Genomic DNA, 23001 nt, shown 5'->3' on the forward strand with positions numbered 1-23001 from the left:
CCCAGGACCCTGGGATGGAGCCCGATGCGGGGCTCGATCCCAGGACCCTGGGATCATGACCTGAGCCGAAGGCAGACGCTTAACGACTGAGCCACCCAGGCGCCCCAACATTCCACTGTCTTAATAAATGGGTAGACTGATGGATTTCACAATCCAGATATTTATGTTGTTTTGATGGTTCTATAACTAGTAATAAAGTTTTCAACTCTTTGAGGTATTTTAAGCCAAAGGTGTTTCATGTTATTTCTTCTTTGGTCATTTAGCACCAAAAATGTGAGCTATAATTAGAAACCCAGTAGCATGTTCATTAAGTTTTTGTTTAATTCACATTTGTAATGTGTAAGTTTACTACAATTAAAAAAATTTTTTTATTGTTATAGTATTTTCTGAGGGAAAGGGTATATCCTTAAATGCCATCATTTTAAAATAAAAGATGTCACTTTTTCTACTCTGGAATAGGATTTTACAGGTGTGACATAGTATTGGAGCTTCACTTAATAGTCAGGTGTAAATATAAGTATTAATCAGAGATGAACTCACTCTTTGGGTTCACATTTAAACTGTGGCATGTTGAAATAATCTAGGTCTCCATCTGCACATCTGAATTCATTTTGTAAAATATGGCAAACAGCTGCATTTCAATTGAAAACTAAAACAACTGCAGGACATTAACCCATTGAGAAGATTACAGTAGGTTTTCAGTTCCATGTTAACTGTATTTATTAGAGAAAATTGACTTGAGTGCTTCTGCTTTTAACTGACTTTTTTTTTTAAATGTCTAGGAGAAAGGAAATAGAGCATTGGGTTGATAGGACTTTGATGTGTAAAGAAGTTATGTCTAAAGAAGTTAATTATCTAAATCAAACAAAATGCGGGTATGGGAAATAATTATTTTAAAGATTCTAATGAGCTATCAGCTCATCATGTCAGAAAAATGTTATTCACCTGTTTGATTTAAAAATTAAGTTGACTGTGAAAGGATGATCGTGGTTATAATAAACTAGGATTGGGACCTTTTACCTCTTACCAATAAATACTCTTGATACGAAACATTTGCAGTAGGGGGACAAATGAAGAGAGCTGTGGTTTTAATAAGAATTTACTTTCGGAAGTGTCTCCTCCTCAAAGAGTGTTAAAGCAGGGTGACTGGATTTGCAAAGTGAAAAAGGGGGCACATTGCTCCAGCAGTGTGTCACGGGACATTAGGCCACAGGATCGTGCCATAGCCTGGCACGTCTTCCAGTCTGACGTGAGTCGACTTAAATCATAACTGTTTTTGGAGGCTGGGGTTAATACATAAACTTTGACTTTAACGTTTTCTCTGGGACATCATATCTTTGCCAGTGTTCTGGTGGGACAAGGGAAACCGTTTGGAAGGTCCTTGAGAGAGCCAGGTTCCTTTTTTATCACTGTCCTGATTCTGTAGGACTGTTCCTAGAAGTCACTGGGTTCCTGTCTGTCTTTCCCCAATCTTGGATTTGGTGATGTGATTTTTTTTTTTTTTAACCTGAGTTCTAGTGGTGATGCTTCTTTTCCTATATTATTTGTAGAAAAAAGTACCTATTTTAAAAGTCTGTGTAGAAAAAAACGGAGGCTTAAAAAAAGTCGATGGTCTTTCATAGCATTAGCTTCTTTATGTGTTTTAGAATTTTGGTTTTCAGGCTCAATTTGAGTAAAAGGTTTTTCCTTCTCTGCTCCTTCATTTGGCCTGGCCCTTAGGGATCTCATACTAGACCAGGGCTTATATTGGCGATAGTTGGCCTTGCCACAGAAGGATATTGGGATTATTCCAGATCTAGCCAGCCAGCTAACATGCTGCTCATCTTAGACCTCTGTCTTGTTGCCTTCTCTCAAAAGCTTCGTATATTGCCTATCTCAGGCAGTGGTTTATAGTAGTGGTTTATAGTACTTATATTATAACAAATATATAGTTTTGTTTTTTCCAGTTGTCTTCATGGAGCCCAGTCCTTCCATCTCAGAGCTTGGTGAATAACCCTGGTTCAGGTTTCCTATATCAGTTTTAGCCTCCGTTGCCCACAGGAGCTGTCAGGTTAGAGGATGTATTAAGAAGATAAATTTCGCAGCAAGGTGAAGAATGAACTGAGATGGAAAGAGAGAAGCTATAAGTAGTGCTTATAGAGAGGGCCATAACAGTAGAACAAGATGGGGAGGATGTAAGAACATAAAGTAGAATTTGTTTTTGTTTTGTTTTTTTTTTTTTTTTTTACAAATTATAGGGTACAGGAGAAGGAGTCAAAGACTGACAGATTTTGAGCTAGGATGACTGCTAGCAGTAGTGATGTCAGTACTAAAAAGTATTTTATAAGGAAACTAAGTATTTAATATTTGTTGAAGTGCGTTAAGGTCTTTTAGTGAAAATATTCAAGTTTCTTAGACTTGTGATTGTGAAAAAAGAGTAACCTAAATTTGTCATATAAAAAAGCTTTTAGCTGATCAATAGAGGGAGAATTCTTAAGGTCTGTGTACAATAATAATAATTAACATTGTATGCTTACTGTGTGCTAAGAGCTGTTCTGAATGCTTTGTACATGTTAGTTCATTGAATGTTCACAACAACCCTAAGAATGTGGGATTATCATTTCCATTTTAAAGGTGAAGGAACTGAAGCGCAAAGAAGTTAAGTAATTTGCCCAAAGTCCCAGTAAAGTAGCAGAACTGGGATTTGAACCTAGGCAGTCTGACTCCTGACTTCTCCTAAACTTTACTACAGTATACCTAAAGTTTGCAGTACTGCTTTATTGTATCATATATTCAAATCTGCAGATCATTTTAAAGGAAAATTATATTGCAAAATTTATATGGACATAGGAAATAATAGCTAACATTTATTGAGCACTTACTGAGTAACAGTTGAGGCTTTTATCTACTTTCATTATTTTAATGTTATTTTCACTAATTCTTGTTTATGGGACTGCCACATGCATTAAATAAAATAGCATATATTAGGATCGGCATTTACTTTTCCCCTTACGCATCAACTTAATTTTATTGGGAAAAAAAGGTCACATTTTGAATTGATGATTTACTTAACCGTGAGATTATAAAATATCACAATGTTTACTTCTGATCTACTGATTGACTTTATTTTTATTATTTATATTTTAGGCTTTGGTTTGGTTAGATTATGCAGTTTTCTAATTTTGTATTTTATAGCTGTGCAACTCTTTCTTTATATTAACTCTAACTTGGAACCCCAATACATGACATAGAAAAATCAGAGTTGTTCTCTGATTCTGGATGGAACTGGGAGGGTGTGCTTTGGGGCCACTGGGAGCTCCTCGAAATATTGCCCATGAACCTTAGGGCTCCCTGGAACACACTTTGAAAACCATGGAGTTCTAGTAAAGTATTTTAATGAGTCTTTTTCTTCCATTATTCATTAAAAATTTGTACTAAAATGTTTATCACTTAAGCAGAACTGGGATTTGAACCTAGGCAGTCTGACTCCTGACTTCTCCTACTTTACTACAGTATACCTAAAGTTTGCAGTACTGCTTTATTGTATCATATATTCAAATCTGCAGATCATTTTAAAGGAAAATTATATTGCAAAATTTATGTGGACATAGGAAATAATAGCTAACATTTGTTGAGCACTTTTTTTTTTGATATCGTATTTGATATCGTATTTGACTAAGCAGTTTTTTCCTCTTTACTGCTTCATTTTAAAGATTTATTTGAGAGAGAGAGGACGCATGTGAGTGTGGTGGGTAGGGGGAGGGGCAAAGGGAGATGGAGAGAGAATCCCAAGTAGACCCCATGCTGAGAGCAGAGTCCTAGGTGGGGCTTGATCCCAGGACCCTGAGATCACGACTTCAGTGGAAACCAAGAGTCGGATGCTTAACTGACTGCACGACCCAGGTGCCCCCTCTTTACTATTTCATTTTAATAAAGAACATTAAGTATGGACAAGTCAGATTTATGAACAAATTAGAAATTTAAAATTTTCTATTCTTTTTGAAGTAATTTATAATTGCTTCCATTTTCCATGCACTTATTTATAGTTAAATACATTTTGTAAGCTTTATTTCTTTTTTATTTAGATGAATAATACTGCAGCCAGCCCAATGTCTACTGCTACTTCAAGTAGTGGAAGAAGTACAGGGAAGTCTGTAAGCTTTGCAGCAGAGTTACAGAGTATGATGTAAGTATGTGTCTGCATCACACATTACTATTTTAAGTTTATTCAGGTTGATAAAAGACAACAAAAATTATAAAATTTCTAAAACTTAACTTGGAAATGTATACTTAATCAAGTAAAAATGAAATAGTCTGATAATAGTTTAAATAGCCATATGCAAAAGGGGCAAAAGTGGTTAAAAATGCTAGAATACAAAATGCAAAAGTTATTGTTGGCTACAGCTTTGTATTTGAAAAATAAATATTGGTTTATCTTTATAAAAGAATGAACAATCACATGAATATTTTTGCTGTAGTTATTTGTTCAAATCTGTGTTACAGATTGTTTATTACTATTTTAGTTTTAGATTTAGAGAATTTTGAGATTGATTATAGTTCAGATGTTTTCAGAGAGGTTCTCAGTTTTTCACAAATACCATAAGAATTCCATGAGCCTAATTTAAATTACTTTTTAGTTTTGATATAATTTGAAATCACTGTGTTGCTGAATGTTGAGAAAAAACTTAGAACATTTAAAAAACACATTTGTTGTTTTTGAGAAATTGCACAATCTTTAAGATTTCTCTCCTAAGGCTCTATTTAGCTTGATTTCTGGCTTCTTCCACTGAGTGACATGGCATATCTTGATTTGAAAGGAGATAACGCATTTATTAGAGATGTCTGCTGGCATATATTAGTTTTTCTTTATTACTGTTTCAGCAGACAGTTACCTGCATAAATGGGACAACACATTAGAGCTCTTCTTTTCTAGGGACATACAGGGCAAGTTGAAAAGAATGTTTCTGTTGACAGTTTAAGTATCTTCCTCTTGTGGGTGTATATTGATAGTCCTCATAGTGGATTAACTTTACAGTGTGATGATTATTATTCAAATACATATGCTGTTCATACACTTGGTAAACATACTTTAGACAACATTGAGAACATTTAGATCTTAGGTTCTCAAGCTTTTTGGTCTGAGGATCCTTTTACATTCTTAGTTGTTGAAGACCTTAAACAGCATTTATTTATGTAGGTTGTATCCATGAATACTTATTGCTTAAAGTTTAGAACTGAGGAATAAACAATATTAATTTATTTGAAAAATAGTAAACCTATTATATGTTAACATAAATAACATGTGCCCTATAAAAATAATTATATTCTTAAACCAAAAATCAGTAACATTTTGTTAGATAAGATGAGAATAAATTTGATATATTAATTTAGGAGTTATATGAGGGGAGCCTGTGTTTTAAATTATGGAAAATGTGAAGGGTTCATGCTGGTATACACTTTTATATAATAAGCTTTTCATTTTAGTTTTGTTGCTTTACATTAAGAATTTTTTATGTTGCATAATGTTAATTATGTTTCAAAATAATAAATGTGCTTTAGAAGGTTTGCAGTAAAGTGAAGAAATTCATTTTCCTGTAGAGCTGGTTCATTGATTTACTTTGCATTTTTAAAAGCTTTTAATTTCAAACTCAAGAAATTATAGAGAATAGGATAATGAACTCCATGCATCCATCATCCAACCTTAATAATAATTGTGTTTTGCTAGTCTTATTTAACCTACTCTCCACCTTTCTTTTGTAAAATATTTTAAAGCAAATCCGAGACATCATATTTCAAAGTTGGTGGTATTTATTAAAACAATGTATTTGTCGTAGGTAAAAAAAACAAGCTCTATAGCATAGGTCAGCAAACTATGGTCATGGTCCCATGGACTGGCTGCCTGTTGTTGAAAATGAGGTTTTATTGGACTCCATCCATACTCATTTATCTGTTACCTGTCGCTGCTTTCATGCTACATGACAGAGCTGAGTATTTGTGACAGAGACCATATGGCCTGTAAAGCTGAAAATATTTACTATATGGCCCTTTACAGAAAAAGTTTACCTGATCTATGGAAACAGCTCTCTATAAGAAGAAAACTTTATTTCCTTTGGTCATTTACACTTAGGAGAGGTTCTTCTTAATGCATTTGATAGACTGCAGGCCACTTAAGAAAACAGAAAAAAAAATAAAAGCTAAATTCAGCACTTTCTTATTAATTTTGCAAACATCTTCTCAACTAATATGCTTAAGCTGGATTCAGAATGCAAAAGTTATTGTTGGCTACAGCTTTGGAAGAAATGTACATTTTCCTTCTATTTCAGACCTCTTAGAGAGACCACTCCTAGTAGTTACATTCATCATTTATAGCCTGAAGTTATTTTTTTCCCCTTATGAATTGCTTCATAGAACAGGAAAAAAGGGCCCAAATTGGGGGAATCCTTTTAAATTTACCAATATTTTCTATCAGTATAAGGTTTTCAGGCTTTTGATTATATAAGAAGCATTATACATTTATTCTTGCTTATTTCAAATGTGAAGTGCAGTCTTAAATCTTCATGTTTATTTTGTGTTATAGAAATTCCATTCTGTATATCCCCCCACCCCCATCTCACAGTCCTATTAACCCTGTGTATATTGTATTACCATTTTTTAATCCTCTACTGTTACTGTCTTTCCCACCCATTCACCATTAATGAGCGCTTTTTCTCTTGGCTCCCTGCCCTCTAAATAACTAACAATATTGTAGTGTCATTTCCAGGGAATAATTTCACTGAAAGGTGTCTAGTTGTCAAGCACAAGCAAAATTGTCATGATCTGCTATTAAATATAGAGCTGGCAGCTGGTCTGTACTACTATATGGTCTGTTCGTTCCATCAAGGACCATATTTTAAGTTTGGGCTGTAAATAGTACAGTGAAGCATTCTTTAGAAGGTGTTTCTACACATTTTAAACTAAAGGATTAGCAGACAGACAGTTGCTGGTGCATTGGGGATGACACAGCTTTCCCTTACCTAGTGCATATAACTCAGCACATTTGCTACATGCTTTTTAACACAGCTCTTTGAATAATGTGTGCTGGGAGAGTCCAGAGGCTTTTCATTTTTAAGTTACTGAACTCAAGTAGTCTGTAAATTACGAAGTGAAATCTCTTCAATCCACACTGAAGGTATTTTAATAAACTTAAGAATTTTGGTTAATTTAAATGCATATCAAGGAGTTCTTCATTGAGCTTTCTCTTCTTTATTTTACTGTACTTTTTCACGTTTTTGGCCTGGTGATGATTCCAGGTTTTACTGCTTGGTAGCATTTAGTAATTCTCATGTGACTAAATTAAAAAATGATTTTGTGTTTACATCTTATATTTTGTAAGAATTCTTCCAAATGAAAATTTCATCCTTATTTAAAATTCACAGATTGAAAAGAAATTGTTTTAATCAGTTTTTTTAGTATATGATAAAATTCACTCTCTTAACTGTATAGTTCTGCAAGTTTTGCATTTTTAAAAATCAACATTTATTGATCCCTTATATGGCAGGACCTAGATGCCCTCAAAATAGTGTAGCGATAGAGAAGGTTTGTGGAGACACATAACTGTCGTGTAATAGGATGTGAAAAATTAATTTCATGGTAGTATAAAGAGTTCTGAGAGTAATCTTCTTGAGGTCTGTACTTCTGACTTCTTCCCGGAACACCTCTTAAGTATTCTCTGAGCACCTCAAACTTAGTATGTCCAAAACTGAACTAATAATTTTTTCAGTGAGATTTGCTTCTTTTCCTGGGAGCTTTTGGGGCACATAGCAAAAACTATTCATTCATTGCTGCATTAGATGAGGGCATAGTTGTCTATGTGAAATGGCATCATTTGGCTATTATCTAGCATTTTGAAGTTAGGAGCTGTGAAAGAATCATGTTCCCAGTTCTAGCCTCACGTTAATCTGACTTTAAAGAGACCTAATATGTAAACATATGTATTAGTAATAGATCTTTATTCAGCTGACACAGGGTTCCTTCAAATATTGTTTCCCTGGTGCATTTAAGTTTTTTAGGAAATTGGAGAAATATTCTTAAAAGGTAAATAGTGCTAACAATATATTACAACTTCAGAGATGCTTTAATAATACTGATAATAGTGAATGCTTGTATAGAGCATAATGTGTACCAGGCACTGCCTGAGTATTCCCATATACCATTTCATTTAACCTTTACACAACCCGGTAAGGTAGATCCTGTTATTCCCCTTTTGTAGATTAGATGAGGAAATTGAGACACAAAAGTCAGTAACTCGCAAAAAATTGCCATTAGAGTAAGTGGCAAAACTTATATTTAAGCCAGGAAGTCTAACTCCCTCAGAGTCCATGCTTTTGACATACTATGCTAAATTACATTTCAGCCAGTCAAACTTTGATTTTGGTTTAGGAAATTTAGTTTACGAATCAATGTTTACTAATTTATGTGTGACTAGTGTACTGTAATGAAGTGATGTGAAAGCTGAATAATTATTGTTAATTAGTGTCATTAGCAATGAGGTCTAATTTTTATAAGAAGTATTAGATGAAGTTGTTATTTTCATATTATCATAGCTTTATTTCAGTTTCCTATGCCTAATCACCAAATCTTTTTAAGCAAGGCCATGTCAATAACCAAGGGAAAGTATAATTTTTCATTAAAATTGTATATTTGTTACTTATATGCTCCTTTTTGGATGCTCATATTTGTGATATGTCATAATTTTGGATATAAACCTAGCTACATTGTTGAATATTTAAATATCTATTATATTTTATCACCATTAATGTTTTCCTTTAATTCATGATAAATTTACACTAAAATATGTGGATAAACTTATCCTTGTGCTTTTTGTAGAATGCATATATTTGGAATATTTTAAGATATACATTGGTTTATAAATATAACAATGATGAGGAAGATTTTCAAATTATTTAAAATTGGTCACAGTCTTTCCTGAAAGTGAGAAAATGTGGGAAAGCTGATTGAGAATATAAAAAGTGCTATGTAACAAAGTTGGTTATACTTAGTTTCCTTTCAGAAATTAAATAAGGAAATGTTCAGGTTGCTAGATCCAACTGGGTTAAGTGCTTGCACTGAAAAAATGTGTCATCTTATAAATGGGACAAAATACAGTTTTGAATTTGTACTGAAATATCTCTATCAGTTATCTCATGAAAAGAAAGTAACGAGGCTTTTGAGTTTAGGGTAGTATGTCTGTAATTACCAGGAAGAAAAATATGTTGCTCAGTCTTAGAAATGAATCCCTCAAATTCAGGGGGATGGCCATTTTGGTAATTCTGTAATGAAAATCCTTAGTTATGTGGGGAAAAATAGGTAATAGTTCACAGATCTGTCATTCAAAAGTGCAGTGTAGTTGCAAATTATTACACTGGAGAATGGGAATACCAGTTCTGAACTAGTTTGATGACAGAACCAGGACCTAGCTGATTCACAGGTACTTACAGAATTCACTTATCATTAGTACATACATCCTACTGTGTTCCTGAGTGCTTGCCTAGATTCTGCCTGTTGGTGTTATGTAGCGTATGGTTTCTGTTCAGTATTAACTTTCTAAAACCTGAAAACTTGTGAATTCTGAAATACGTTTCTCAGATAAGGGATTGTGGACCTGCATCTACCTCATAGGCTTTATGTGAATATGAAATGAGATACTGAGTCAAAGCACATAGTTACTGTTCCCGGCACATAGTAAGCACTGTCCTGTTAGTTGTTGCCATCATCTTTTAAAAAAGGTTATTGTCAACGTCTGATTAGGAAGCTTATAAAAATGATTCAAGTGCAGGGGGAAAGGTTTGCAGTTTTATGGGAAGAATTTTTATAAATACAGAGAAAAAAATGAATTGTCTACATTGTAGCCTGCAGTCCAGTAGAACTTTCTGCACTGATGGAAATTTCTATTTCTGTGTTTTCCAGTATGATAGCCACTAACGATGTGTGCTTACTGAGTACATTTAAATGAGCTAGGCAACTGAGCAACTGAATTTTATATTTATTTTAATTAAGTTTAAATAGCCACATGTAGCAAGTATTTGACAACACAAGAAAAATGGAAAATATAAATTACACATGGGCTACTTCTATTCTGGGTTGCTTATGTTTTTATTGAAATTGGGAAATACATTTTACGTGTTACGTCATTTTTTGGATTTAATATTTACTTCTAAGTAAATAAATGCTGTCACCAGTTTACTTTTTCCTTCTTCTTTTCTTTTGGCTGCCATTGTCTCACAGTTCTTTAAAGATTTGGGGAATATTAACTTTGGTTACTTTGGCAGGTAAGATTTGATTGGGAGGTTTAATATTACATTCATGTTCCATTTTTGGGAAAGCACAGATAATACTTATGTGTGTTAGTTTCTTAAAAATGTTCCTTTGTAAATTTACATAATATATTTATGTTTAGTCTTACTCAAAGTCCCACGGCTATAGCTTTGAGCGTATTGTATTGTACTTGATTATTCTGCCAGGGTGCGTAATTGAATATGTAACAACGTGAGTTTTGGGTCCTCATTTTCGTTTAGCTAGTTTTGTAGAATTTCTGGTAGCTACAGAGTTAGCAATATGTTATACAGTATTTTGTTAATTGTTATTTTTAACATGCTGAGATTTTGAAAACTGGTTATTTTTAAATGTACCAAATTCAAAATTAATCTTTAAAAATGGTAGTGGATGGGGACACCTGGCTGGCTCAGTTGGTAGAGTGTGCGACTCTTGATCTCAGGGTTGTGGGGTTTGAGCCCCATGTTGGGTATAGAGATCACTTAAAAAAAAAATCTTAAAAACAGTAGTGGATAAAAATAGATTCTTCAGTACCAAAATACATCAGAAAGTGGTTAGTAATTTTGGATAGGAAATTAAAATTTGATCTCTACCATTATATATTGATTGCCTCCTTACAGTGAATGCTATTGATAGAGAATGTAAATGACTCTTAAAATTAAAAAGATGTGTAATTTTATATAAAATAATAGTGGTTTATGTATGTATTAAAAATAATCTCTACACCCAACGTGGGGTTGCACTCTACAACCTCGAGATCAAGAGTGCCATGCTAGCAGGAAGGGAAAAATGAAGCAGGGGAAATCGGAGGGGGAGACGAACCATGAGAGACTATGGACTCTGAGAAACAAACTGAGGGTTCTAGAAGGGAGGGGGGTGGGGGGATGGGTTATCCTGGTGATGGGTATTAAAGAGGGCACGTACTGCATGGAGCACTGGGTGTTATACGCAAACAATGAATCATAGAACACTATTCAAAAACTAATGATGTGCTATATGGTGATTAACATAACATAATAAAAAATAAATATGTAAGTGGGGAAAAAAAAAGAGTGCCATGCTTTACGGACTGAGCCAGCAGGGCACCCCAATAGTAGATTTTTAATATAGGGGAATGAATCTTTTTTTTATTTTGACAATTTGTGGGGTCCAAGCTTCATGACCATTTTTAAGTTTGCTGAAGAGAGTTCTGACTTCTGTAGGTATGAGACTAATATGCATTTTGTATTACATCCAAAGAAATGAGAATTGACTTATTCTGTGATGTATTTTAACATGTTAACATATATATTAATATGTGTAAATATGTTTTTAACATACTAAAATACATCACAAAAATATATATTGGTTTGAGTGTGCTACCTTTTGCAAATGTATCTTTTTTGACATCTCTGCATAGATATTTTAAAAATCTTAAAATATCATCTGCCTTTTAAAAAATACTATAGTCATTAGGTTTTCTAACTGGCATAACATTTTTTCCTGGGACAGAATAAATAGAATTCACAAACCACTGTTCTAAGGAAGAGAAAATGAGAACTAATCCTTCATCTGTTATCTTTGACTGCTTTCTTCCTCCCTTTTTTTCATGGATTTCTGCCTTGAAAGAACCATGTTTTTCCATGGCTGGTAGGGTGTTCCTAGCCTTTTGTGGCTTTCTCCCTTATTTCTATTTTATGTGGGTTGGTAATGTGTGTTTAATAGGGATAACAATACACTAGTAATATATTTCTGCCAATTATGGGTTAAATTAAACTTTTTGGGCTGGCCTGGCAATCAATTGATGCTTATTTCTACAACAAAAATAATTCTTTTTGTGTGGAATTACTCCCAAACCGTCAAACTTGGAGTACAACCCATTTCTGAGTCAAGTACTTTATTTTTTATTCTGCCTCTTCCAACCTAGAATTTGGGTTTAATAGTATCTTCTAATCCTTTGGAAGGATGTGAACAGAGATAATATTTGTTTTTAATATACAGTAAAACTTTACTTCTCTGGAATTTATAATAAAATTAAATATTTTAAAGGGTAAATTAATATAAAGGACAATAATGCCACATATGAATGATTTAGATAGCATGGTACAGCGGAAAGGATTGTAGATTTGCAACCAGAAGATCTTGGTTCACTTCTGCATTGGTGAATTTTATATGTTAAGAACAAAATAACCCCCTTCCCCCCCTAAAAAAAAACCCCATAAAACCAAGGAAATGTTATGGGTAGGAGAACTGTTATATCAACATTTTATTTAAAATTAAATGTCTTTTATATTTCCTTATAGAAGCAGTTCATGTTATTTTCTGAAAAAAAAAGTCAGGAGATGAAAGATCATAAAGAACACTTTAAACTCATTGACTTAAAGTAGTATTAATGCTTTGGTATTTATCTTTCTAGTTCCTTTCCAACGCATATTAAAAAATAAGTACTAAAAGTTCATATTATAACTATTGTATAACTTGGGCTTTTACTTATATAATACCCTAAGCCCTTTCCATATTGATAAATATGGCATTATCTTTATAGCTGCGATAGTTTATATTCCATTATCATGTCTTTAAGCAATCTTGTTAAATAGACCATGTTCTTTCTAATATTTCAGTGTTACAGATAGGATCGTAATGAACTTCCTTTATATACAGATCTATTCCCCTCCTTCTTTCTTTTCTCTCCCCTCCCCCCTGCTTTCTCTCTCTTTCTCTACTGTGTGTGTGTGTGTGTGTGTGTGTGTGTGTGTGTGTATGTATGTATGTGTGTGTGTGTATCTTTGAGCCTGTGACTGGATATTTCATTAGGACTAGTTCTTTTAAGGTTTTTGTTGACCTTCCATAAAGGCTTTAATGAACTGTAATCTCACCAATAGTGTGTGTGTGTATATATACATATATATATTGAGTGTCAGTATTTGCCAGTATTGAGTAATGTGACATGTATTATTTATTTATAAATAATGTGTTTTCATTTATATGTAAATAAATATGTAATTGAAGTAAATTGACAGTGTTATATTTCAGGTGTACAACATAATGATTTAACAATTCTGTGCGTTATTCAGTGCTCACCAAAATAAGTGTAGTTACCATCAGTCACCATACAACATTATTACAGTATTATTGGCTATGATTCCTATGCTGTACTAATCATCTCCCTGTTTTATAACTGGAAGTTTGTACCTCTTGATCCCCTTTATCTATTTGCTCATCCCCGAGCCCACCTCTTCTCTGGCAACCGCTAGTTTGTTCTCTGTATTTAAAAGTCTATTTTTTGCTTGCTCATCTGTTTTGTTTTTTAGATTCCACATATAAGTGAAATTTTATGGTCTTTGATTTATTTTACTTAGCATAATACCTTCTAGGTCCAGCCATCTTGTTGCACATGGCAAGATCTCATTCTTTTTTTGACTGAGTACTCTTCCATTGTATGTGTGTACTGTATCTTTATCCATTCATCTGTTGGTGGACACTTGGGTTGCTTCCATTACCTTTGCTATTGTAAATAATGCAGTAAACATAGGGGTGCATATATCTTTTCAAATTAGTGTTTTCGTTTTCTTTGGGTGAATACCCAGTAGTGGAATTACTGGACTGTATGATATTTCTATTTTTAAGTTTTTTGAGGAACCTCCATATTGTTTTACACAGTGGGTGCATCGGTTTGAATTCCCACCAGCAATGCATGAGAGATCCTTTTTCTCCACATCCTTGTCAGCACTTTCTTGTCTTTTTGATACTAGCCATTCTGACTGGTGTGAGGTGATAGCTTGTGGTTTTGATTTGCATTTCCCTGATGCTTAGTGATTCTGAGCATCTTTTCATGTGTCTCTTGGCCATCTGTATAGATTCTTTGGAGAACCATCTATCCAGGTCCTCTGCCCATCTTTTTAAATCAGATTTGTGTGTGTGTGTGTGTTGTAGGTTTTATATATACATATATATAAAATCTATCTGTCTCTGGGATATTAACCCTTTGTTGGATATATTATTTGCAAATAGCTTCTTCCATTCACTAGGTTGCCTTTTTGTTTTATTGATGTTTTCCTTTACTGTGCAGAAGTTCTTTATATCTTGTTATAGTCCTAATAGTTTATTTTTGCCTTTGTTTCCCTTGTGTGAGGAGACATACCATAAATATGTTGCTAAGGGCAATGTCCAAGAAATTACTGCCTGTGTTTTCTCACATTTAGGTTTTTAATTCATTTTGAATTTATTTTTGTATATGATGTAAGAAAGTGGTCCAATTTCATTCTTTTGCATGTAGCTGTCCACTTTTCCCTACACCATTTATTGAAAAGACTGTCTTTTTCCCATTGCATATTCTTGCCTCCTTTGTCATAGATTAATTGACCATATAGGTGTGGGTTTATTTCTGGGCTCACTATCCTTTTGCATTGGTCTGTGTATCAGTTTTTTTGCCAGTACCATACTGTTTTGATTACTATAGCTTTACAGTATAGCTGGAAATCTGGAATTGTGATACCTTCAGCTTTGTTCTTTCTCGATTGCTTTGGCTATTTGAGGACTTTTGTGGTTTTATTTATACATGCTCACATTTATGTATATTTTTATTCTTATGTATTTTAAATATATATTGTCATGAAAAAATTATTTCAGCTTAGTTTTTAATTGGTAATACATTTACACATTTAAAGATAGTTCAGTTATTCAGTGAAAAGTTCTCCTATCTCTGTTGCTTGTTTTTTTTCCCTTTGAGTGACAACTTTTATTTTTGTGTATTTCTCCCAGAGTTTAGCCACATATAACACATGAATGTATTCTTATTTTTTCCTTTTTACACGTGGAGTGCCATGTTATAGACATTCTTTTGCATTTAAGAAAAAATTTTAAAAATGCATCGGGAGATCTCTGCATAGCAACATAAATAGAAAAGAGAGAATGTGTCTAAAGTCTTTCTAGTATTCTGTATTTGAGTTATTGTTTGATGAGCTCTAAATAAAAACAAGGGAGCCCCTTATTATTCAAGGAAACTGAGACAACTTCTAAATGACTTACTTAATTTGGAAGAGGCTATAAGATCTTCATACGGATAAGCAAAAAGAAAATAAAAGCAATCTGTAATCCCTTACCAAGACAGAGTCTTATACTTTGTGGTGTGTGTTTTTGTGTCTGATATAATTTACTTAAATTCTTAGTAATTTTAGTTATTGCTGTGATGTTTGGTACCCTTCCTTCCTCCCTGCCCAACTTAATACACGTAAACAGTTTTCTGTTATTAGACAATTGTTTTTTTGTATGTATTTCTTTTATGCTATTATTCCCTTGTTATTGAACCATTAGTTATTTCCAGTTTTTCCACTATTATTAAAAATGATGTAATGAAATCTTAATATCTATTACCTTAAGTCTTAGAAGAATTTTTTAATCTAAAAGCTTTTTTGATAGCAACTTCCTGATTTTTCTTCCAGGAAAGTTGGACTACTTACATTTCCATATGCAGTTATAAGAGTATCCCCCTCCATTTCTCTCTGGTATTTAATAGTTGTGCTGTTTTACAGCTTTTTTTTTTTTTTTTTACTACTGAGTTTGAAAATATTGTGGCCATTTATATTTCTTTATTTGTGGGAATTTGTTCACATTCTTAGCACAATTTCACTAGGTTCTTGTTTTTCCCTATTGTTTACCAAGGCTTTTAATATATTAAAGCTATTGACCCTTTGTCGATCATATATGGAAGTCTCCCACCCCACCTCCCGTCTTTTGGTTTCCTTAAGGTTTGTTTATAGTGAGTGATTTCATTATGCAAGTTTTCATTTTTAATGTGGTTAAATCAGTCTTATACTTCTTTATTTCTTCTGCCTTTGACTGAAAGCCCTACCCTCAATTTTTGAATATATCATCTGGTATTTATATTTCAGGTTTTTAGTTTCTAAAGTTTAATATTTAATCCATTATTTTGTTGTATAGTGTCAAGGAGGGTTCTAAGTTAGAATAGTTTTTAAATTGGTTTGCCAGTGGTCTAACCACCACAAATTACATAAGCCTTCCTTTTCCCTCAGAATTGAAATGCTACCTTTATCAGATAATAAATTATTATTTTTGAGTTTTCTGCTTTGTTCCATTGAATTGTCTTTTCCTTTGCCAGTACTGCATTACTTTAGTTATTATAGCTTCTTAATATGTTTTAAAATTTGGTATTATAGTTCAGGGTCATCCGCATAACTTTTCTTTTTAAAGTATTTCTTGTCTCTTTTCCTATTTTTATTCTTCCAGATGAATTTTTAGGAATCATTTTATCACGTTCCAAAACAAATTCTAAGTGCAAATTTTAAGCAGTTTCATTTTTCTTCTTTTTGTGATTTTTGCTGTACACTCAGATTTCAGACATTGGTCTTTGCAGTTCATTTTACTTTTAAAGTTGATTAATGAAATAATTTTATAATTAGAAAGTTTATTTGAAGCAACACTGGATAGAAACTGACTAGTGAATGAGTTGGTTAACTAGTGCATGATTAGAGACTCTGAAGAACTCCGTTTTCTTTAATATTTGTTTTTCTTGCTTGAATGTAGAATTGTGCTGTGCCTGCAATATGTAAAAATGAGCCAAACTGTCACCTCAGTTTTAAATTATGCAGTTATTGTCTTATTTTTGAATGGTGAGCATGATTAGAAACAAAAGACTAGTTTAAGTTTTTATAGGTATGTCAATCTGTATTCTAACGAATTATTTATATATAAGGGCATCTATGCAATATAAATTATAGAAAATAAAGATATTTAATATATTCATCATATAAATATATGAGCTAATTTAAGCCATCAAACGTATTTTATTTTGACCCTTTTAATGAACATTTTATAGTATATCTATGCACATTTATTACTGTGTATAAACAATACCAGGTACAATTTCATCTTTTTTACACTGAAATTTCATTGTTAATATCATGTGTTGCAATCCACTTGTACTGTAGTGATGCCCTAGGGCACCAGAGGTACTTTGCTCCTATGATAAATGGTCCTACTTTGCTAGGCTGTTTGATTTTATATATTTTTACAGAGTTTTATGCCCCCCCCCCCCAGCTGCTAATTTTGCTGCTATCAGTGTGCCACACTCTGGCAAAGTTTCACTTCCCCCATTTTTTGAATGCTGCTTCTGGTCTATGATAGACTAGTAGTCAAATTTATTAGATTTGTGTATAAAATAAGAGTTCATAAGCCAGGAAAGCCTGAGGCACTCTTTGGAGAAAAATCATATGACCATTGGTGCATAAACTTAATATCAATTTTGAGAGTTGAGTTTACTTACTTCTTAGTTCTGGTTTTGGCTGTATTTTTAATAGCTGAAATTGTCAGATGGCAGGTCAGAGTTTATTTGTAAGTCCTATGTTTGGGACTAAATCTGTTTTCTCAATGAAACCATTTGAGGAATTTTAGTTAGGTTGCTGGGTTAGTTCAGTACACACAACCTTTTTTATTTTTTTATCCATAAAAAATGTCTAAAGTAATCAGCTATGCCTAATTATCATTCATAGCATTTTGAAGAAGTAGGCAAGGCCCCTGGCTGAGGTTGGCGAGGGCAGGAGGCAGGGAAGCTGGAGGGGAGGGGTAAAGGTTTGTAATGGTAAACAGCAGTTAGGGAGTGAAAGCTAATTAGGAATATGCTTAGTCTTGCCTAAGTTGTCCCGGACTCAGCTGAGCTTAGTCAGCAATTATGGGGGCTCTAACAGTGAGGTTGTATAATTTCTATAGCAGTGCTTAGCTGCTGGGCATAGGACTGGAAAAGAAGGATGATTGGACTGCTTTAGGGATTTGAAGGGCAGATGTAGCAGAAGAATATTGAAATTTAAGATGTTGGAGGTTCTAATCCCTGAGCCTCAGCTGGTGGGGAGGATGGAATAGAAAGTATGAAGGAGTTGATCAATTTGTAGAAAAATGGGAGAAAAAGAAGGGGTTGGAGATTTCAGTGACGTTTTAAAATAAGTAGATTAGAAGCAGTAGTTATGAGAGCCTAAGGAATAGAAAATGTAACAAAATAGAAACATCAGCTTGGACATCTCATCCTCTAGGAAGACCTTCCTTGCCTGTTCGGTCTTGTTAATTGCCTTCCTGTGTGCTCTGGCCCCTTGTACTGTACTCTTAAAAAAGTCCTCATTGTAGGGGCGCCTGGGTGGCTCAGTCGTTGGGCGTCTGCCTTCGGCTCAGGTCATGATCCCAGGGTTCTGGGATCGAGCCCCGCATCGGGCTCCCTGCTCGGTGGGAGGCCTGCTTCTCCCTCTCCCACTCCCCCTGCTTCTGTTCCCTCTCTCGCTGTGTCTCTCTCTGTCAAATAAATAAATAAAATCTTTTTTTTTTTTTTTTTTTTTAAAGATTTTATTTATTTATTTGAGACAGAGAGAATGAGATACAGAGAGCATGAGAGGGAGGAGGGTCAGAGGGAGAAGCAGACTCCCCGCCGAGCAGGGAGCCCGATGCGGGACTCGATCCCGGGACTCCAGGATCATGACCTGAGCCGAAGGCAGTCGCTTAACCAACTGAGCCACCCAGGCGCCCCTAAATAAATAAAATCTTTAAAAAAAAGAAAGTCCTCACTGTAGGGCAGGGATCTTGTCTGTTTCTGTTCCGCACTGTAAGCTTCATGACTACAAAGATTGCTTTAATTTGCCTGTTTTACAGTGCCCTGGTACCTATGAGGAGCTTAGTAGGTGTTAAATAGAATAAAGAGGAAGTCGTGTTCATAGTGGGTAGTTTAGGAAGACAGTCTTCAGTGGGAGTTGCTAATGTTGAGAAGAGGTCAGAAGTCTTCAAAATAGAACAGACAGGAAATAGGGGTATGGGTAATCTATCTTCATACTCTATGTTCATACTAGAAATTCAAATTAGTGCTTTATTTTGGTTGTCTCCTTATTTTTTACGGTTTTGAACATTTGTATATCATGCATCAGGTATTTATTTTGCTTCCTTACTAACTTCGGAATTGAAGTTTTACCATTCCCATTAATCTCTTTGTACATTAACTTTAGTTTCTTCTTCATCTTTACCTCATGCAAAACATTTTTAGTTGTAACACTCTATATTTAGAAAATCTCTGATTTACTTGAAACCTCTACTGTGTCCTTAGAAAATTGTAAGATCAATGTAGTGTTTGGTTTGTAGAAGGAAGTATGGTCTGGTGGAGTCATACAAGTATGAGTGAATCCCTTTTAGTTTTCTTTTTTCTTTTCTTTTTTTATATTGCTGTGAGATTTTTACTATTTATAAAATTTGCATGATAACATCCATCTCTCAGGTTTCTCATATGAATTAGATCATGTATGTAAGCCATTTACATAGGAGATTGATAGGTGTTCAGTGCAAATCTCTCTATAAGTGTCTGCCTTTTAAATTAGTTTGACTTTATAGGATTATAGATAGCATTGAACCTCAGCATATCTTTGGAGAACCACCTGTCTGCCTTCATTCAGAAACAAAGCAATCTGGTAGTGTCAATTACTTAGACTGAAGGGAAAATTTGAGAGTCTTTAGAAATTGTTTAAGGCGGTCTTTTTATTTACTGATAAAGAAGCTGAAGAGCAGAGAGATCAGGTGATTTGCCCTAGGATGTGTAGTTGGTTAGTTTTGGGTTCCAGGATCATCTACTATTAACGGCTCTGAAAGTATAAAGACTTCATTCATTTAGATACTACTGGGATGTCGGAATTTCCTGGTTAGAACCTGACTTTTAACTGACGAAAAGCTTATCCTTAACATTTTTTGTTGCTTTTGTATGTGTTAGAAGCTTCCTTTAAAAGATGCAGTGATGGGGTGGCTCAGTAGGTTAAACGTCTGCCTTCTGCTCAGGTCATGATCTAGGGGGTCCTGGGCTGCTCTGTGGGGAGTCTGCTTCTTCCTCTTCCTCTGCGCCTCCCCACCACTCATACTCTCTTTCTCTCAAATAAATAAATAAATAAAATCTTTAAAAAAAATACAGTGACCTAATTATGACCACATTTCAGCAGCCAGATGTTATTTTTACAAATTATTCTTTGGTTTGAAGTTAGTTTTTTTTTTTCCTTCTCTCATCAACTCCCAACATTTAGTTTAAAGCAGTGCTACCCAGTGTAGCCAGTATGTGAACTGTTTATCATTGGTCTTTTATGAGATTAAGTAGCTTGAGCCAGATTGTTAACCAGTCCTCTGCTTCCTTCACTGAGATAGTTTTCCTGTGAGAAAAGCTGAGTTAAACGGTGTGCATAGGATGCAGTTGGTTCACATTTCTGGTGCAGACTCCTCCTCTCATTGTGAACTTGTAATAAGTCATTCTTAGACTATCACTAAAGTAAACATCTTTATTCATAAATTCCTTCTGTGATCATTTACTAAGTATATATGGTATGGATGCACTGTGCATACATTTGCGTAAGTAAATAATTTAAAATTGTGAAAAGGACTGTGAAAGAAAATGTAAAAGGTACTAAGAAATAGTGGAATGTGTGAACTTAATTAGGGAAAGCCTCTCTCAGGAAGTTCATTTAAGCTGACACCTGAAGGATCGGTAGGCTTCACAAGGAGTTACGGGAAGAGGGGGCATACCACCATCACTACATAGGCATTGTGCGCTGACATCTTTACATATATTATTACATTTAATAGCTTTGTTAGTTGGATAATATGATTCCCAAATTTTAGATGAAGAAAACTGAGGATTGAAGAAATTCAGTAACTTTTCTCAAGTTACCCGGCTGTTAAGTGGGCACTGGGATTTCATTAGGTCTTTCTGACTCCACAGCCAAAGCTTTAACCGCCATGTTATATTAGGGAGATTTGAGAATATTTTCTTAATTATTAAATAACCTAAGTTATACCTTCCTATTTTACTTTTTCTCATTTTTACACCAGAGCCCTGTGTTCTGTTTCTATAATTAGAGTTAAGTAGGCCACATAGGGGGATACACACATAAATATTAGATACACAAATGTGTACACATGTATATATACCTATATATTTATGTTTATATAACTTTAGCTTTTTCTGATTTTAAAATTAACACATTTGAGAGATTTTGGAATCTCTAGAAGAACAGAAGAAGGAAATAATCTCATGATTCAGAGATAACCACATTGACATTTTATTATGCTTCATTATTTCAGTATTTAGGCATTTATTATTTTTTAAGTTGTAATCAAACTGTGTATACAAAATTATTTACTGATAGACATACAGTGTTCAAATGAAATATACATCTATCTGTTTTTGGAATACTAGTAATTTTTCTCATAGTTTCATTTCTTAATATATTGATTTTGGCCTTCATATAGGTAGTGAGAAGGAAGAGGCTTCACAGTTTTTATGAAGTTAATTAAAAGACATTCTGTTATAGTCTTCTTTGGGAGTCAAATTTGGTAAATCATTCTTGAACCTTGTTGATCTGATGGAGTGACGTTTTTATAAGAGATTTATAATCTAACTTCTGTTCTGTTTTTCTCATTTTTAAGGACTATAAATAACTTTAAAGAATAGGACCTAGGGCGCCTGGGTGGCTCAGTTGGTTAAGCGACTGCCTTCGGCTCAGGTCATGATTCTGGAGTCCCTGGATCGAGTCCCGCATTGGGCTCCCTGCTCGGCGGGGAGTCTGCTTCTCCCTCTGCCCCTCCCCCCTCTCATGTGCTCTCTCTCATTCTCTCTCTCAAATAAATGAGTAAAATCTTTAAAAAAAAAAAAAAGAATAGGACCTAATCTTGACTTGTAGTTTACCATTCAAGAATATTATGCTAATAGTGTCACTATTTTTTTTTTTTATGCCATTACTTTTCATTAACTGATTTTCACCTACTGCATGAAGTCAGTTTTGTGTGTACAGAAAAATAAGCCATTTGGATTTCAGTCTTCTATTTAAAGGACAGTCCCACAGGATTATGTTTCTTTCATTTGAGTTTTTTAGTCTCTACCGTGTGCATACTCCTTTGCTTTTGTAGACAGACCCCAAGGATGCCAGAAGAGTTTAAAAATATGTGGGATATAAGCCTTGTCGCATTTTATGTTTATTAACCAGTTTTAAAAAATATTAAAAGTCAGATTTTGTTTTTATCAAACTTAACATCTTGCCTTAAATGATATATGCCTATTCCTTTTGGGTTCATTGTGTGCCATAGTGATTTGTGTTGAGGTATTTCTTTTGTGCACATCTACCTCCAAAAGATTTTTAAATACAATTGCAGAACTTTACATTTGTAACTTGAGAAACAAGGAAACACATTTTAAAAAGAAAATCAGAACGCCGTTCCATAACAGTCATACATAAATCAGTGAAATAAAATTCATTTTAAAAAGCATGATAATTGTTCACTGTAGTTTAATTTACTATAACTCTTATTTCTAAGCTGGTGAATATAAATCGAGTTTAGATATTAGTCAGATATCATATTATTCACATGTAAACCTTAAAATGATGTGTGTAAATAACTCTTTCGTCTTAGCTTCTTTCTATGGTAGTAAATTTTTCTTGAAAATGTCTCCAGTTTTTAAATATAATAAAGTACGACCTTTTTTCCTTTTGTAGCCATAAAAGTTATTTTAAAGTATTTTTCCTTTTTTCTTTATGTAGTATTTCTTTAGCATGTCTTTTTTCTGTACCTGTTATCAAATCCCTTTTCTGTCCTTTTATTTTTTTGTTTAGATGATTGTTCCTCTCTCCATCCAGTCATTCATTAATTAGTTCAATAAAAGTTTATTTAATTCCTATTATATGTAGGCATTTGGCTAGATGATGTGGAAATAAA

General features: G+C 33.9%; 2 protein-coding genes across 3 annotated transcripts in view; one reads left to right on the plus strand and one right to left on the minus strand.

Annotated features, from left to right (window-relative positions):
• RUNX2 (RUNX family transcription factor 2) overlaps positions 1–23001 on the minus strand; it is a 212466-nt gene that overhangs the window by 168183 nt on the left and 21282 nt on the right. The window lies entirely within an intron of this gene.
• SUPT3H (SPT3 homolog, SAGA and STAGA complex component) overlaps positions 1–23001 on the plus strand; it is a 542078-nt gene that overhangs the window by 10827 nt on the left and 508250 nt on the right. Inside the window, exon 2 of the mRNA XM_021691899.2 lies at positions 4065–4165. Within this exon, the coding sequence (XP_021547574.1) occupies positions 4065–4165 (101 nt within the window). The remainder of the gene's footprint in view (positions 1–4064; positions 4166–23001) is intronic.

This window comes from Neomonachus schauinslandi, chromosome 8 (assembly GCF_002201575.2).
Source record: "Neomonachus schauinslandi chromosome 8, ASM220157v2, whole genome shotgun sequence".
NCBI classification, from domain to species: domain Eukaryota; kingdom Metazoa; phylum Chordata; class Mammalia; order Carnivora; family Phocidae; genus Neomonachus; species Neomonachus schauinslandi.